General features: G+C 45.1%; 1 protein-coding gene across 2 annotated transcripts in view; it reads left to right on the top strand.

The window, feature by feature from the left end:
- Window positions 1–7,902: 7,902 nt before the first annotated feature.
- Window positions 7,903–16,505, top strand: part of FBXO32 (F-box protein 32) — a 49,837-nt gene continuing 41,234 nt past the window's right edge. Inside the window, exons 1-2 of one of the 2 annotated variants that reach the window (XM_049853806.1) lie at window positions 7,903–8,303; window positions 15,699–15,811. In XM_049853806.1, the coding sequence (XP_049709763.1) occupies window positions 8,188–8,303; window positions 15,699–15,811 (229 nt within the window). In that variant the 5' untranslated portion in view covers window positions 7,903–8,187. The remainder of the gene's footprint in view (window positions 8,304–15,698; window positions 15,812–16,505) is intronic. The other variant, XM_049853807.1, reaches the window with a different exon arrangement.

Below are 16,505 nucleotides of genomic sequence, written 5' to 3' on the forward strand. Positions count from 1 at the left end.
ACATTATGCTAAGCAAAATAAGCCAGTCACAAAAGGATAAATATAGTATGACCTCACTTATATAAAAAGACAAGAAAAGGCAAATGTATAGAGACCAAAGTTTATTAGTGATTACCAGGAGTAGGAGGGAAAGGGAAAAGGGGGGTTTACATGATGGAAAAATCACACTAAGGGTAGGGTTGCACAGGCGGTTATTGTATTTGCTGTCAATAAGTTGTACACCTTTAAAAAGTCGCATTGGCAAAAGTTGTTTTATAAAAAGTCGCATTGGCAAAAGTTGTTTTATAGATATACAGACAGTCCCTCGGTTACAAATATCCAACTTCCATACACATGAACCAACCCCTGTAAAGCCTGTCATATTAAAAATCTGAGGTACGTACAATGGCTTGTAATAAAAAACAGGTCCTCCTCTCAACACGAATCAAAACATCATTATTACGATTATTACTGTATTATTATGTTAAAGATGTTTTAATGTATCTGAAAGTTTTACACATAGAAAGGCACACTATGATATACTAAGACATTCAATTAACTGATGTTAGATAAGAACCACACCTAACTGTTCTGATTTACATACAAAATCAACTTAAAGACATATTTAAGAACAGAACTGATTCATACTTCGGTGACCACCTATATTGACAACGACAAAAAAAAAAAAAAAGAGTACCTTCTGAGGCTGCTTACGTACAACCAAACACTTCAGGAGATTTAGTTTCTTGGTTTGGAGGTTTAGGGTCATGGTTTCATGGGATATCCCAGTTAATTGGCCTAATAACATGTTTAGTGCTTCTGTTCTACCTCCTAGTTCATTTTGAGGTGCCTGGGGTCTTAAAAGCTTGCAGGTGGCATCCAAGGCACACAACTGGTCTCTATTCACCGGGAGCAACAGAGGAAGAAGGAGAGTCAGGAATAGGAGGATAGGCAGAATGTGTGGCTAATAGCCTCCATGACGCCTTCCTCCGCCATGAGATCAGAACTAGATGGTGCCTGACTACTGCTACTGAACATTTTGATCAAAGATTCTAAAGAAGAATCCAGATCAAAAGGCAGAAAACGCAGAACAGAATTTCAAATTCTTAGGGAACCCAGGCTTACTGGAACCATGAGGCTGGATGAACTCCTGAAAACTATTGCTGATCTTAATTATTGATAATCTTTAAATTTTAAACCAAAAATATCACCTGAAGTCTTCTGAAAACCAAATAATAGTTCAGCTTAACTAGTAAAGAATGTCTGCCTTGAACAGTAACACCGTCATTTTAAAATCTATGATTTTTTAAAGACACTAGAAGTTGGGGCTATTGATGTAAATGTTATAGTTTCATTCATTTCCCTATATTATAGAAAAGTTAGTATCTTGTGTCCAAATCATTTTTGCTGCTTAAGAGGAGAGAAGAATTTTCATTAAAACCGGGCTATTTTTTTTTTATTGAGCTATTACAGCTACATGCCCTTGACCTTCTCTCAAAAGCAGGACCAGGCCCACATTTGAGGAATGCCAAATGATTCTCATTAAAGGAATGAGCATATTTTCAGTGACATGTGTCTGACCAACTTTAATTTAGTTGGCAGGACTCCTCGCTGCCAGAGACCCAAAAATAACCTACAGCTGGCAGTTCCTGCTCAAACACACCTAACAGACGAATTTCGCACGTTTCATGGATGCCCCACCCTAGACAAATGAGGTGTAAGGTCATATGCAAATTGTTGGGACATTAAACATACCTTCCTGGTGACAACACTGGCAGGCTGAATTTAACCTGCTGAGCACCTCTAGCGCTTTCTTTGTAAAAATAAGCTCTAGCTTGAACAGGGTGAAGGGACAGATTGGGTTGATTCCTACCCCTGCCTCACCCCACAAGCAAAAGTTATTTTTAGCTTACAACTACCACTGATAAGTATTTTTCACAATAAAACACCCTTCCAGAAAGAAAAACGATGAAAAAACAAAATAGCATTGCATTTCAGTGAGAAGTAGTCAGCCCCTCAGCCAAAGCCATAAAAGAATGTCATTTTGGTCTAGAAGCAAGGGAGTACTTCATACTTAACCGAGTTTTCCACGGTCCTTTCTACAAATAAGGAGCCCTGGTGGAGCAGTGGTTGAAGCGCTCGACTGCTAACCAAAAGGTCAGTGGTTCGAGCCCACCAGGGAAAAAGATGTGGCAGTCTGCTTCCATAAAGATTTACAGCCTCGGGAACCCTATGGGGCAGTTCTACTCTGTACTATAGGGTCGCTACGAGTCAGAATCGGCTCAACGGCAGGGGGTTTGGTTTAGTTTTCAGTTCTACAGTTTCTCTTAACAGCCTTTGGAGGCAGTGGGTAGGCTAAATTCATGCCAGGTCTACCTATGAAAATTAGTCCTTGTTAACAAAACAAGTGCCACGTCTACAGTTCAAGTGCAGTGCTGTCGAGTCAATTCCGACCCATAGCAACTCCAGGTGATAGAGCAGAACGGCCCGTAGGGTTTTCTAGGCTGTGACCTTTCAATAGATAGTAACTAATGATACGCAAGCTATCATTTCAGTGTACTTTTGCTTCCTATTGACACGTTTTGTCATTTCTGGAAATCAGCTGAGTGAGCCATGATCCCTGCCCTCAAATTTTGCAGTTTGGTGGGGAAGATGCATGTGGACTTAACCAAGTAAAAGATGGAAGTGAAAATTTTGCATAAAGATAATAACAATAACTGCCACTGACATTGGCTTTGTTATTAAGTACCTCATACATATTATATCACTAAATCTTCGCAACACCCTTTGAGGTAGGTATTATCATTACTCTATTTTACAAAGGAAATGTGGCACAGAGAGGTTAAGTAACTTGCCCAAGGTCACAGAGCTAGTTAAGTGGAGTACTGTGATTGGAGCCCTGGCAATATGGCTCCAATCAGCCCAGGGGGATAGACCTGGGTACCAATCCAGATTTTTTTTTTAAATAATTTTTATTGTGCTTTAAGTGAAAGTTTACAAATCAAGTCAGTCTGTCACATATAAGCTTATATACACCTTACTCCATACTCCCACTTACTCTCCTCCTAATGAGTCAGCCCGCTCCCTCCTTCCAGTCTCTCCTTTCGTGACAATTTTGCCAGTTCCTAACCCTCTCTACCCTCCTATCTCCCCTCCAGACAGGAGATGCCAACACAGTCTCAAGTGTCCACCTGATACAAGTAGCTCACTCTTCATCAGCATCTCTCTCCAACCCATTGTCCAGTCCCTTCCATGTCTGATGAGTTGTCTTCGGGAATGGTTCCTGTCCTGGGCCAAGAAAAGGTTTGGGGACCATGACTGCTGGGACTCTTCTAGTCTCAGTCAGACCATTAAAAAAAATAAATAAGTCTGGTCTTTTTATGAGAATTTGGGGTCCGCATCCCACTGTTCTCCTGCTCCCTCAGGGGTTCTCTGTTGTGCTCCCTGTCAGGGGAGTCAGCAGTTGTGGCCGGGCACCATCTAATTCTTCTGCTCTCAGGATGATGTAAGTCTCTGGTTCATGTGGCCCTTTCTACCAATCCAGATTTTATCACATACTTGCTGGGTGATCATAGGCAGAGTATTTCACTTTTCTGAGCCTCGGTTTCCTCACCTGAAAAATGGGAGTAATAATTTCTAGCTCACAGTTTTATGCAGAGCATTAAACAGAATTATGTATGCAAAGTGCTTGCCATGGTGTCTTCAGCAAGTGAGAGATCATAATGTTTGTCATCAGGGGAACAAGCACATTAAAACATTTTTTTCTAAGACTTTATCGACCTTCCTTATTTGCCTCACGGACTGGTAAGGCACCACTACTAGAGAGATGAAGCTACATGGGGGGAAATTGGGGATGCCAACCCCCCATCCTGACATAATAAGAGGTCAGTAGGTGAAGATGTGAGAATAACAACATTCCAGGTCTGTTCAACAGGCATTTGTTGAGTTATTTATTGATCACCTGTCATGTACCCAGCACTATGCTAGGCACTGATAAAACAGTGGATTAAATTGTACCAATAATACAAGATATTGTGGCAAGCAGTTTGCAAACAATCCCATTTCTTACTCTGCATAAACTTGTGAGCTGGAAACTGTTATTCCCATTTTACAGATGCAGAAACTGAGTCTCAGAAAAGTTAAATATCTGCCTCTAGCATCAAGAGTTTACAGCCCTATAGGGGAAATGCGGATGTAAAAACATCAAGCACCCAGCATGCAATCTGGACAATCTACCATACAGAAACTGTTGGGAGAGGCTGCGGCTAAGTGTCCGGGCAGTGGATCTCACAACCATGACATTCACACTGGGTGCGCTGCTCAAACCATCAGGCCGCACTGGGTACGAACCAGTCGGAGCCTTGGAAAATCCTCTGGGAGTATCCATCTACCCCTGTGTCTTCAGCCTGAAGCCGTGACACAGATACGTTGCTTTGGGGATTCTCAAATGCACAGCCACGATAAGGTTCCCAGTCACAGAGCTTTTGCAAAGTCAAGCCAACATCTGATGTGAGGGTAACTGTTCTGGACACAGCCTAGCACATTCTTTATCTTGAGGGGCTCAGCATTACAAAGCTTCCTCGTAAAAACCATGTGCTTGAATAAGTGTCAAGTCAGATTATTAATGGTGTGGGAAATCTAAAGCAGCCACTCATTTCTAAAGACTCTGAATTAAGAGGGGAGAGCCACAACATTCTCCCATTTTACAAATCCAACAATAAACATTTATTTCTTGCTAACACATCTGTGGGTCAACTGGAGGGTCTGCTCCACGTGTTCCACCCTGTGACTGAGGCTGGAGGGCCAGTGGCTACTCAGGGTGTGTTCTTTTCATGATTTTGTAGGGAGAAACACAAGAGGACAAACCCACCCAGGCAAGCACACACATCATACCCTCTACACACATCACATTCACTAGCATCCCATTGGCCAAAGAAAGTCACATGGTCAAGCCCAATGTCAAGGATCAGGAAAGGTACACATCATGTACCATGAGGCATGGCAACGGAGTGGGTATATAACACTAGTAAAAAGGAATGAAGAATTCGTACCAATAATCCAATCTACCACACTTCCTAGCATCCCTGAAAGGTAGGCGCTATTGGCTCCGCTTTTTTCTTGACAGCTGAGAAAACTGAGCCTCAGGTGTTAAAGCCATCCATCCAAGGCCAAGCAGGCAGTATGTTGCAGAATTAGAACTCAAAACTTTGGCTCTCTATGGTTTCCACAGGGATTTAATTTACTAACATGTGGGTTTGGTGGGTTAACAGACCAAAAACCAAAAAACCAGTGCCATCAAGTCGATTCCAACTCATAGTGACCCTATAGAACAGAGCAGAACTGCCCCATAGAGTTTCCAAGGAGCGCCTGGCAGATTTGAACTGCTGACCCTTTGGTTAGCAGCCATAGCACCTAACCACTACACCACCAGGATTTCCATGTAACCGACACTCATTGTTAATAATTCCATCCCTTAATTAGGCTTTCTTGGAGACAACAAGTCTCTCCAACCAAGGCCAGACCCAACATTGTCTCATCCCTTAGCATGATCACAATGTTTAACATTCGTTTAGGATTTTCTGCAGTGTTTTTACAAGCTATTTTTACTACTACTACACTAATAAATGATTATGGTGGGAAACCTGAATCAGAAAACCCTGGCTACTTGAAAACAGACTTTATTAATAATATCTCTTTCCCCTTCAGTGAGTACCCTCACAGGGTAAAAACAATTCTTTGCATACCCTGAGCCTTAACGATTTTCACAAAAGTCAGTGCAACCGAAGATTCTGGTGGCTTCAGAGAAAAAGTATGGAAGAATCAAGTTTGGAGCTAATTTTTGAGGAGAGGGGGTGTTTGCTGCTACTGTAATCTACTGCCCAAATTCATTCATTCATTCCTACAACAAATAGTTATTGAAGACCTACTTTGGGCTTGGCACGGTGCTGGGATTGAAAGCTGAAAAGGGGAAAAAAAAAACCTTGCATAGAATGGATTTCCATTCATGGCAACACCATTTGTTACAGAGTAGAACAGCCCCATAAAGTTTTCTTGGCGATAATCTTTACAGAAGTGTATCACCAGGCCTTTTGTCTACAGAGCACCTGGGTGGATTCCAACCACCAACATTTGGTAAGTAGTGGAGGGATGACGCCTAAACAAGAAGAACCAGCTCCCACGGAGCTTACATTCTGTGGGGAAGGGTGGACGGTTACCAAAAAAAAAAAAATAGTAAAAGCAAACAGTAATTTCAGAGTGTGGGAAGGTTTGTCCACCACTCATCTGTCAGTTTGTTGGGCTGTGGTGGCTCGCATGTTGCTGTGATGCTGGAGGCTATGCTACCGGTATTGCGCTTGACCCAAGCCATGGTATTTTCAGCCGTCTCATATGCATGCGAAAGCTGGATAATGAACAAGGAAGACTGAAGAATTGATGCCTTTGAATTATGGTGTTGGTCAAGAATACTGGGTATACCAGAGACTGCGAGAAGAATGAACAAATCTGTCACAGGAAGAAATACAGCCAGAATGCTCCTTGGAAGCAAGGATGGCAAGACTTTGTCTCTCCTACTTTGGACATGCTATCAGGAGGGACCAGTTCCTGGAGAAGAACATCATGCTTGGTAGAGTAGAGGGTCAGCAAAAAAGAGGAAGACCCTCAATGAGATAGAGTAACACAGTGGCCGGCAATAACCGGCTCAGTCATAACAAAGATTGGGACAATGGTGCAAGACCAGGCAGTGTTTCATTCTGTTGTACATAGGGTCCCTATGAGTCAGACTCCACTCCAGGGCACCTAACAACAACAGTAAAAGTTGTGAAGAAACCAGCCAAGTGACCCTGGGTAACGTCACTGCTCAACCTCACTCTGAGGCCTTCATCCCCTCTTGCAGAAAGCAGGCTGATCACGTGCCCAAGGCCCATCGCTGGCCTTCGGGAGGGATTAGGCTAGTAAGCTGAAGTATGTGGGGCCTCTGGCACCATCCTTTGTTGCCTGCTCTCTCTAAGGATTCACTGCAGTTTGTTTAGTTCCCATAGTTGGGGGTTGGGGTGCTGATGGGGGAAGGACATTCCAGGGCCCCTGTCTTCATTATCACCAAAACTAAACTTAAACGCCGGGCCTAATATTCCCGGGAGAGGCCTCATTAGCCAGCCAAGAGTAGTGGTTCTTCAAAACAAAAGCCCAGAGCAGGCGCCCTAGAGCGGGATTTGGACAGTGAGAGGAGTTAGGAGACCCCTTGACTGCTCCCTGGTGGCACAGGCGCCACCGGCGCCGCTCGCTTAAGGTGCTTGGGTGGGTGTGGGGAACTGTCCCTGCTCTCCACCCCACCCTGCTCTGCTTCCCTTCCCTTCGCCCCCGGGGGAAGCGAGCCAGACAGCCGACTCGCTAATGACAGCTCCGGACCTGCGTGGGATGGGTTCTGACCTTTCTCCTAGAGAGAGTTTGGGCAGAGAAAAAGGCCAGGAGACTGCGCCCCCGACAGTGTTCCTGGCCGCGCTATGCCGGGTCCCGCTTGCAGACGCCCCATAGTTGATCTGACTGCAAGGTTCGATGATGACAGCTCGGGGACTGGAGGGAGGCTGTCCCTCCTTCCCACCCAGGCCCCCCAGTCACCCAAATGCCTCTCTGGCCTCCGCTTCCCTGCCTCTCCAGCCTCGCTCCAGCCCGAGGCCTGGCCGTGGTGCCGCGGCAGCTGCGCCCTGGGGCAGGGAGGGCGCACGGAGGTGCCAGGGGCGCTGGGCAGTGGGAGACCGCCTGGCAGCGCGTCTTCAAGTTTCCACCGCGCGCGGTTGTGCAACGGCGAGGAGCGGCAGCCGCGGGTGGCTGGGAACACTCACCCCGAGCCCATAAACAAAGCCACGTGGCCCCGGGCCGGGGGGCCGGGCCAAGTGCAGGCGGCTCTTCCGGCAACAAAGAGCCCAGCCGGGGGCGCCCCATAAATAGTGCGGCCGCCGCAGCGACGCAGCACTCCAGAGAGCCGACTGCCCTGCGGCCCTCCGCCCCGCCCGCGCCCTCTGCAACCCCAGGGTACCCGGCTCTGCACCCCCAAACCGCAGGCCCCTGCGCCAGTTCCCTGCACGCATCCCCCTCGCCGGTCTTTAGCACTCGGAGCTCCCGCCCAGGGCAGCGTGTCTCCGAGGCCGCCAGGCCGGTCCCGTCCATCAGTCGATCCCGTCTGTACGTCCGTCGCGTCTGCTCGCGGGTGCCATGCCATTCCTCGGGCAGGACTGGCGGTCCCCCGGGCAGAGCTGGGTGAAGACAGCCGATGGCTGGAAGCGTTTCCTGGATGAAAAGACCGGCAGTTTCGTGAACGACCTCAGCAGGTGAGGGGACCCGCCACCAACTTCCAGCCCAGGTTGGGCTGAGGGCGCAGAGCAGCTGAATTGGGGGCGGGGGGGGGGACAGAGAGGGCTGGAACAGGGGGGGAAGGGGGGCCCTGACTAGAGTTTGGGGTGAGTTGCTTGGATCGTTGCAGAGGTCGCCAGAGCACCGGAGACAGGGAGCTTGGTTTCTCTTATTGCTCAAGGTCAGCGTCCCCAAGTGGACACGACTCCTTACAGAGCCCTGACCGCTCTGAGAATTTGATGACAATCGCGGTTCTTGTTCCCAAGTGCTCAAACTTAAGTCCACAACTTTAACGATTTCTGAACCCAGATTAAGTCCCCTGCCTTAGAGATACCGGAATCGTCGCGCAGTCTGCATGTGTGGCTGCGCGGGTGAGTGGGCTGCGCGCCTTTCACTGTGGGGGTGGCTGGGCCCCGAGCGCCGGAGACGCAGTGGGCAGAACCCGGAGATGGGATACGACGTGGGCCCCTCCCGGAGTGTTGCCAGGCTCTTCCACGCACAGGCGACCACGGGGTGGGCAGGAGGGTGAATAACAGGGAAGCAGCGGCCAGGAGACGGGCCAGATGGTCCCTGGGGCAGCGGCTGAGCTGTGGCAACCACAAGGAGAGACGCAGAGATTCCGGGGGAGGGAAAGCATGGAGCCCACCTAGAGGACTGGATGAAACCACAAGCCCTCTGCTTGGAGGACGGAGCGTTTTCACCTGTTTCCTCAGTGGCCTTTGCGGTCTGCTTTCTTTCTCCGTATAGTGAATGTGCATCCATTTCCAGTGGTGCCTGTCAGCGGCAGAAAGTCCACCTACCTGGCTCCGGTGAGCCTCTGGCCTCAGGCCTCCCCTGAGCTCTACCAGTCCTCAGAGCCCGGTGCTCAGCCTCGGAAGGTTAATAAAAACAAGTGCAGGCTAATAATATTCCGTGATTTGGCATCTCTTGGTCCCAGACCTCCCGAAGGTTGACTCTCAGATCTCCGCCATCTGGCCCGCGTAAAAAGGGAGGTGAAAGTGAGTCCAGCGAGGATAAGTCCTGCAGGGTCGCCCTTGGGTCCCCTTTCCCGCTGCAATTGGTTACAACTACTGGACTCTCCCACCCCCACCCCGTTTAAGTTGGCTTCAGTGGAAGGTCGCTATGAGTCGGAATCCACTCGACGGCAACAGGCTTGGCTTCAGTGGAAGGTTCTATAAATGGGCCAGGTTCCCAATTATTGAGATTTATCAGTGGTTGTTTGGATGAACGCTTGGCTCTGAATTTAAAGAAAATTATCAAGAAAATGTGATTATTTTGACAGCTTGACCTCCAGGGCTCCTTTTTAATGCGTCAAACTCCCTTTGTCTCACAGTAAAAAGAAGCAAATGATTTAATTTTGGGGTCTGTCAAGAGAGACAAGAGCAGATTGACCTTTATGTCAGAGATATTTTGAGGTAGTGCCATGGGAGTTTGGGGGAGCACTATAAAGCCCTGGTGGGGCAGTGGTTAAAAGTTCAGCTGCTAACCAAATTGAATCCACCAGCCACTCCTTGGAAACCCTGTGGGGAGGTTCTCCTCTGTCCTGTAAGGTTGCTATGAGTCAGAATCAACTCCACTAGCAACAGGTTATAAAGAAATTTACAGAAAATTAGATAATTTATTTACAGAAAGGAAAAAAAAAAAGTCCAATTGGTGTCACCAGGCTACATCATATCCTTTAAGGACTCAAGTTAGCAATTGTGCCTTATTCCCGCTTAAATAAATGGGAAGGGGTAGAGTTAGAAGCTTCCCTCCTTCCACCTCTTTGCTAAGTAATTGGTGATCTAGTATTTCACTACTTTCATTGTTGTTGATGGTGGTGGTTGGCAGTTGCCATCAAGTGAATTCCCATTCATTGTGACCCCATGTGTGCAGAGTAGAACTGCTCAAGGCCATGACCTTTCAGAAGCAGATCACCAAGCCTGTCTTCCTAGGTGTCTCTGAGTGGGCTCGAACTGCCAACCTTCTTGCTAGTACTGCAGCACTTAACCGTCTGTGCCACCCAGGGACTCTTTGGTGCTTTACTTCTGTATAACTCTTAAGGTTCTTTTAAAGAGGCGCAGCAGTGGTCTGCCAAGCTGCGCCCCATTGGCTCACTCACATATAATTGTTGGGAGCTCCTCAGTGTGGAGAAGACTATTGGGTTCAGCAGGAGCTTCTGGTCAGTATGAATATTCAGAGTGTCCTGGCTCCAGGAGATAAGCTGGTATCACTCCCCTTTAGAAATAAACAGGATGCCTCTCTCCCAACACCATGGAAGACCTGAAGATAGTTTTCACTTACCTTAAAAGTTTGGACTAGGCCAGGATCAAGTAGCTTCACAGCCCTTTGTCCCCATCACAAACCTCCTTTTTACCCTCTCATTTCATGCTTTCTGGGCTAGAGCTGTCACATGCACTGCCATTACGGCCAGTGGTGACCAGTAGTGACCACCTGTGGTCATTTGATGAGCCAGAGTTTAGGGGTCATTGGGTAGCCTCCTAGCAAAGCAGCTGGCTATTTGCAGTTTTTTGTTTTTGGTTTTTTCAGCAATTGTAAATAATCCCTTCCCTACTTAGCATGAGAAGCCTGCCAACTTCTTAAAAGCACTTGGCCTTCTGAGGCCTGGGTTGGTAATCTCAAATATCCCCACTGTTTTCGGTCTGGATGACGTTCCCCTGTGATGTCAGGTTTGGGCTGAGTGCCTGGCTGCACAGGTGATGCTGAATACCTCTCTTGTTGTGTGAAGACAAAAGGCAGACCTTAAAAAAAAAAAAAAGGAAGAGGTGTCCTGTGAAAAAGAGAGCTACAGAGGCACGGTATATTTCTCTAGTTCCACGTATAACTCTGTGAGCTGCCCAAACCAGAGTCCAGGATGAAGGATGCTTTCGGTGGTTTTAGTTCTGGGGCTGTTGTTTACAGTTAAGCACAGCTTGTCTGCACAGCACACCTTTTCTAAACTCTGTGGTCATTCTCTCGGTGGGCCAGGGCCCTGTCCTCCTTTGACAGCAGAATGTTACATCTCATCCCAGCTAAGTGCCCAGAACTGAGATAATGGGAGGATTTCAGATAAACTTAAAGCAGGGCTCCTTCTCTCAAAAAGTTAAAACTACATAAAATATAGGGGGATTTTTTTTTTTTTTAACTAGTTGTTATAGAGTCAACCCCAACTCATGGTAACCCCATGTATGTCAGAGTAGAACCGTGCTCCGTAGGTTTTATAATGGCTGATTTTTTCAGTAGATCACCAGGCCTTTCCTCTGAGGAGTCTCTGGGTGGACTCGAACCTCCCTCCACCCTTTCGGTTAGCAGCCAAATGCATTAACTGTTTGTACCACCGAGGGACTCCAAAAGGGGAATAAGTGTTCAATTTAATGGAGCAGATGAAAAATTCAAGAGAAAGAGCTCAGCATGGGGGCAGGCGGTCCAAGAATGCCTCAAGGAAGTGGTGGGTGAGTCCCCTCCCCAGCTCTCCTCACACACTCTCAGCTCCACTCCCCCCCCCCCCACCCCCAGGATGAGTAATTTAAGACATCCAAGCCTCAGCCACTCTTCTCCAAGCCTACTTCTGACTCAATGCTGATTTACTGTATAGCCGAGGCTGAACCAGGAAGCAGGAAGTTTACCTTGGTGCCCTGGATGAGTTGTTGTTGTTGTTACGTGCCATTGGGTCATTTCTGACTCACAGCAATCCTATAGGACAGAGAAGAACTGCTCCCACAGGGTTTCCAAGGTGCAGCTGTTGGATTCGAACTGCCAGCCTTTTGGTTAGCAGCCAAGTTCTTAACCATTGCGCCACCAGGGCTCCCTCTGGATGAGTAATGCATATTAAATAAAAATAATAGCTAAGGTTTTACTGAGTGCTTGCTCTGTGCAAGGCACTGTTCTAAGAGCTTTATTCACTAGGTTGTTTGTATTGCCAGAGCAGTCCCGGGACTAGCCATGTGAGTTTGGCAATCTGGGTAAGTACTGGAGCAAATCAGCACACAAATCTCACTGGCTTTAATTGAGGTTGTATAAGGAGCCCTGATGGTGCAACCGTTAAACACTTGCCTGCTAACTGAAAGGTTGGTGGCTTATACCTACGCAGCAACTCTGCAGGAAAAAGACCTGTCGATCTGCTCCCGTGAAGATTAAAGCCTAGAAAACCCTATGGGGCAATTCTACTCTGTCACGTGGGGTCACTATGAGTCAAAATCGACTTGAGGACACCTAACAACAACCACAACTAAGCCCTTTGGGGCAGGCCACAGCTTTCTTAAATGACCTATTATTATTGCAAATGAAATGACAAAATAGGACTTTTTTTTTTTTTCCTTCCTTTATCTCTGTTGCCAAAGTCTTATTTTGAAATCTTTCCACCTTTCCTAAAATTGTTTTCAAGTAGCTTGGTATGTGTGTGATGGTCTTGTAAGCTGGGGGAGGTCTTTTTCTTATTCCAGGCCTGTGCCTATAAAAACCAGGATTACTAAGAACTGACTACAACATAGCAACTTGCTGGTTATTGCTGAATTGAGTGAAGAACCTCTTTAAGATGGTTATGCTTGCTTCTTATTTAAAAAAATAAAATAAATGCCGCAGTTTCTAAATGGCAGTGGCTTTTCTTGTTAAAATTTTCAGTTGTAATTTTCCATGGGCTTTGCATTTCCTTGAAATGGACATAATTGAACCCTCAAAAGAGCCTCTAACTGAATATATTAGTGCTTGAAAGAAAACATAACCAGCAACACAAATAGCCTTTCCTTCCAGGTCCTTCCGTTGGAGTCCAAAACCTAACACCAAGCTAACAGTACAGGGTTGCTCTTTGGTGAAAAGTTTTCTCTTCTGCAGTGGGAGAGCATCATCAATTATGTAAAGTTATTCTTAAACTAGCTTTTGAAATGAGTCACTTGGGCTTAAAGCAGGTTATTGTTCATTTCTGAGAGGAAACCAAGCACTGAGATTCCTTGGAGGAATGTTTTCAATTAGGAAAGAATAAGATGAAATATAAATGTTTAAAACATCTAAGGAATGGTCACAGTCTATAGTGCAGACTTCTAAAATTTTCTGCTGAACCTTAAATGTGGACTTGAGAATAAGACAGCTTATTTTTATGATTCTCTATATGTGGAATATATACTGTAGGTTTTTGTTTGCTGTGTGCACGTGTTGTTTCTTTTAAAATAAATCTTGGTGTGGCATTTTTACATGCAAGATGTCCTAGCTTTGCTTTCTGAAGCTGTTCTTGGCTTTGGTACATCATGGTCCAGTCAAGTGACCTTCCATCTTTTTCCCTTTTCCTCAACTTGGACTAAAATTTCTGAAGTTAGCCTCTGGGACTAAGAGTTCTGTTCTCCTTTGTCCTGCCCTTATTTCCCTGTTGACCTTGGAGCAGACAACGGACTGGTCAGTAATTCTGTACCATATAGTCATGCGAGTAGACAAACACACACTCATGAGTTACACAAATCCTGACCCCAAACATTCACCCCTGGCTTGCTTAAGAAAGTGCCGCTAAGAAAAGGACGTTCTGCGGTAATCCATCTGAAACCTAAAAATATCCTCCATTTCCCAAATGAAAAAGAGAGGGCCACAGATATTAGGAAACACAATAAATGGTATCAAGCATGGCCTTTGGAAGGAAGATTAACTAAGGACTGATTATCCATCAAGCTTATCCCGCTGGGTGGAGAAAAGCAACACTGAGTATATTATTGGTGATATCATGTGTAAGCATTTTAGCAAGATACATATTGTACTAATTGACATGGTACTTGAAAGAGTGTAGTAAATAAGGATACTGAAAATTGTTTCAAACTCTCTTTTCTCTTATTCCATTTACACAATGCCAGTGGAGATGTGCAGGTATGTGTCATTTTACCCAACAGATGTATAGCCAAAAAAAGTATACATAAAATCACATTAAATTCAGCAGGGGAACACAGGAAATTAAAGGACTCTAATATACTGTTCTTTTGGTATTTTTTAATATACTGGTGTAGAACAACGTTAACAACAACAAAAACCCTAATATTTGTTTTACTAATTGGCATTCTAAACCCTGCCTTGAATGTACATATCCCATGGGGCTGGGGAAGCAGGGCATCTGTCTTCTCATTATAGCTCAGTATTTCTCCCGGATCCCTTCTGTGGAAGCTCTTCAGATGTGTACCTGGAAGTTACATCAGCTAGTAGAATAGAGCTCAGTCAAAACCAAAAAACCAAACCCGTTGCTGTGGAGTTTATTCCAACTCATAGCAACCCTATAGGACAGAGTAGAATTGCCCCATATGGTTTCCAAGGAGCACCTGGTAGATTCAAACTGCCAACCTTTTAGTTAGCAACCGTAGCTCTTAACCACTATGCCACCAGGGTTTCCAGAGCTCAGTCAGCAACCCCTCAAATAATAGCTCAGCCGATGAAGAGAAATATACACCTAACCCGAGTTGAACCTGCCCGCCCTTCAATGACCTGTGAACTGGGTGATTACATTCTATGTCTTATAAGTTCATGAATTATGAATTTAGCTTGCTCCAGTAAGGACCAAAGTCCTCACCTCCCAGCATGGTACCTAGTGTTAGTCAAGGAACAACATGAAACCAAAACTGGCACTACACACTAACCGTCTCCTAGAAATGGAGTTCACAAGTCAGATTTTTGTAAATGTTATCATGTTTTAAAGACATGACAGGAACATGTTAGTTAAAAAGCAGCTTGGGTCTACTTTAAATGGGTGCATTGTATAGCATGTGAATTATATCTCAGTAAAGCTATTACAAGAAAAAGGAGGAAAAAAAAGCTCGAGGTAGAGCAAAAAGCATCACTGTGTATAACAGTGATACCACTAATCACTCCTCTTCCTTCATCATTTTTGCTTAAAGTGACATTGTAGTATGCTGCCTTCCTCCTAGTTAACAAGTATGGTGCTGGGTGCGGAATACAATGGCAGGCACTGTTGGGGAATTCAAAAGAAGTAGGAGCCCCTATCCCTGCCTTCCACACAGATGTGACAATCCTTCATCCTAAAAGAGAAAAGTCTGTGCATGTATAGACTTCTTCTGAGTGATTATTTTATTGTTTGATTTTGTTTGAGAAGTGTGTGTGTTTGTGTGTTTTATAACCCAGTGAGTTATTTATAGAAGCCCTCCCTGCCTTGCCCTCAAATGGATTCCGACTCATAGACACCTTACAGGACAAAGGAGAAAGGCCCCATAGGGTTTCCAAGGCTGTAATCTTTATGGAAGTAGATGCCACATCTTTCTTCCACGGAGCAGCCGGTGGGTTCGAATCTCTGACCTTTCAGTTAGCAGCCAAGCACTTAACCACTGTGCCACCAGGGCTCCTTATTTCTAGAAACAGCTCATATTAAAGTATAGCTGTTCTACTCATCATCTCTTCTCTTCTGTTATTCATAGTTACTGCAACAAGGAGGTATACAATAAGGAGAATCTTTTCAACAGCCTGAACTATGATGTTGCAGCCAAGAAGAGAAAGAAAGACATACTGAACAGCAAAACCAAAACTCAGTGTAAGCCCTTTGTTTTGAATTTAAGAAAGCTGTTTGAAGATGGTTATGATTGGTTCTTGTGGGGGAAAAAAAAATCACACCTCGCATGTTAAACATCTGCCTTGATGTTTACAGTGTCACTGACAGAGGTTACTGGGATCTTTGCACTCAGAAACCTGGCTATGCATTTTACAAGGGAGATTTATGTGTTCTTTATAGTCTTGTTTATAAGTCATTCACTACCTGTTGGTTTTTTTGTTTTTGTTTTTGTTTTTTTCCCTGCTTGTCACTTGTATTTGACCTAGGTGATTTGGCTCTTTTACAGTGATATGGTTAGCTGAATCATTTCCACCATATGCTTTTATTTTGAACTGTGTTTTGAGGCTTTGACAAAAGATTTTGTTTCTAACCTTTCCTCGTATAAATACGGTTAACATTTTTAGATGCTGTGTGTAAGTATTAACAGAGAGGATAGAGTTCTATTAATAAGCGTGAATTACAGAGCTTTCGTTTCATCTATCTGCACTACGTGGTCTCTTCATGTTATCTGTTTTATTTCTACTTTTTATGGCCTTGTATGAGTTTTAGGTTCAGCATTTAAAGCAAGCTCTAATTTTTTTTTTTTTTTTAGACTTTTTTAATTCAAAGCATTGATATACTAAATCTGGCTATGAAAGATTTGGAGTGCTTCAGATAAAATCAATTATAGCTCCAG

Source organism: Elephas maximus, chromosome 15, assembly GCF_024166365.1.
Source record: "Elephas maximus indicus isolate mEleMax1 chromosome 15, mEleMax1 primary haplotype, whole genome shotgun sequence".
Lineage (NCBI taxonomy): Eukaryota > Metazoa > Chordata > Mammalia > Proboscidea > Elephantidae > Elephas > Elephas maximus.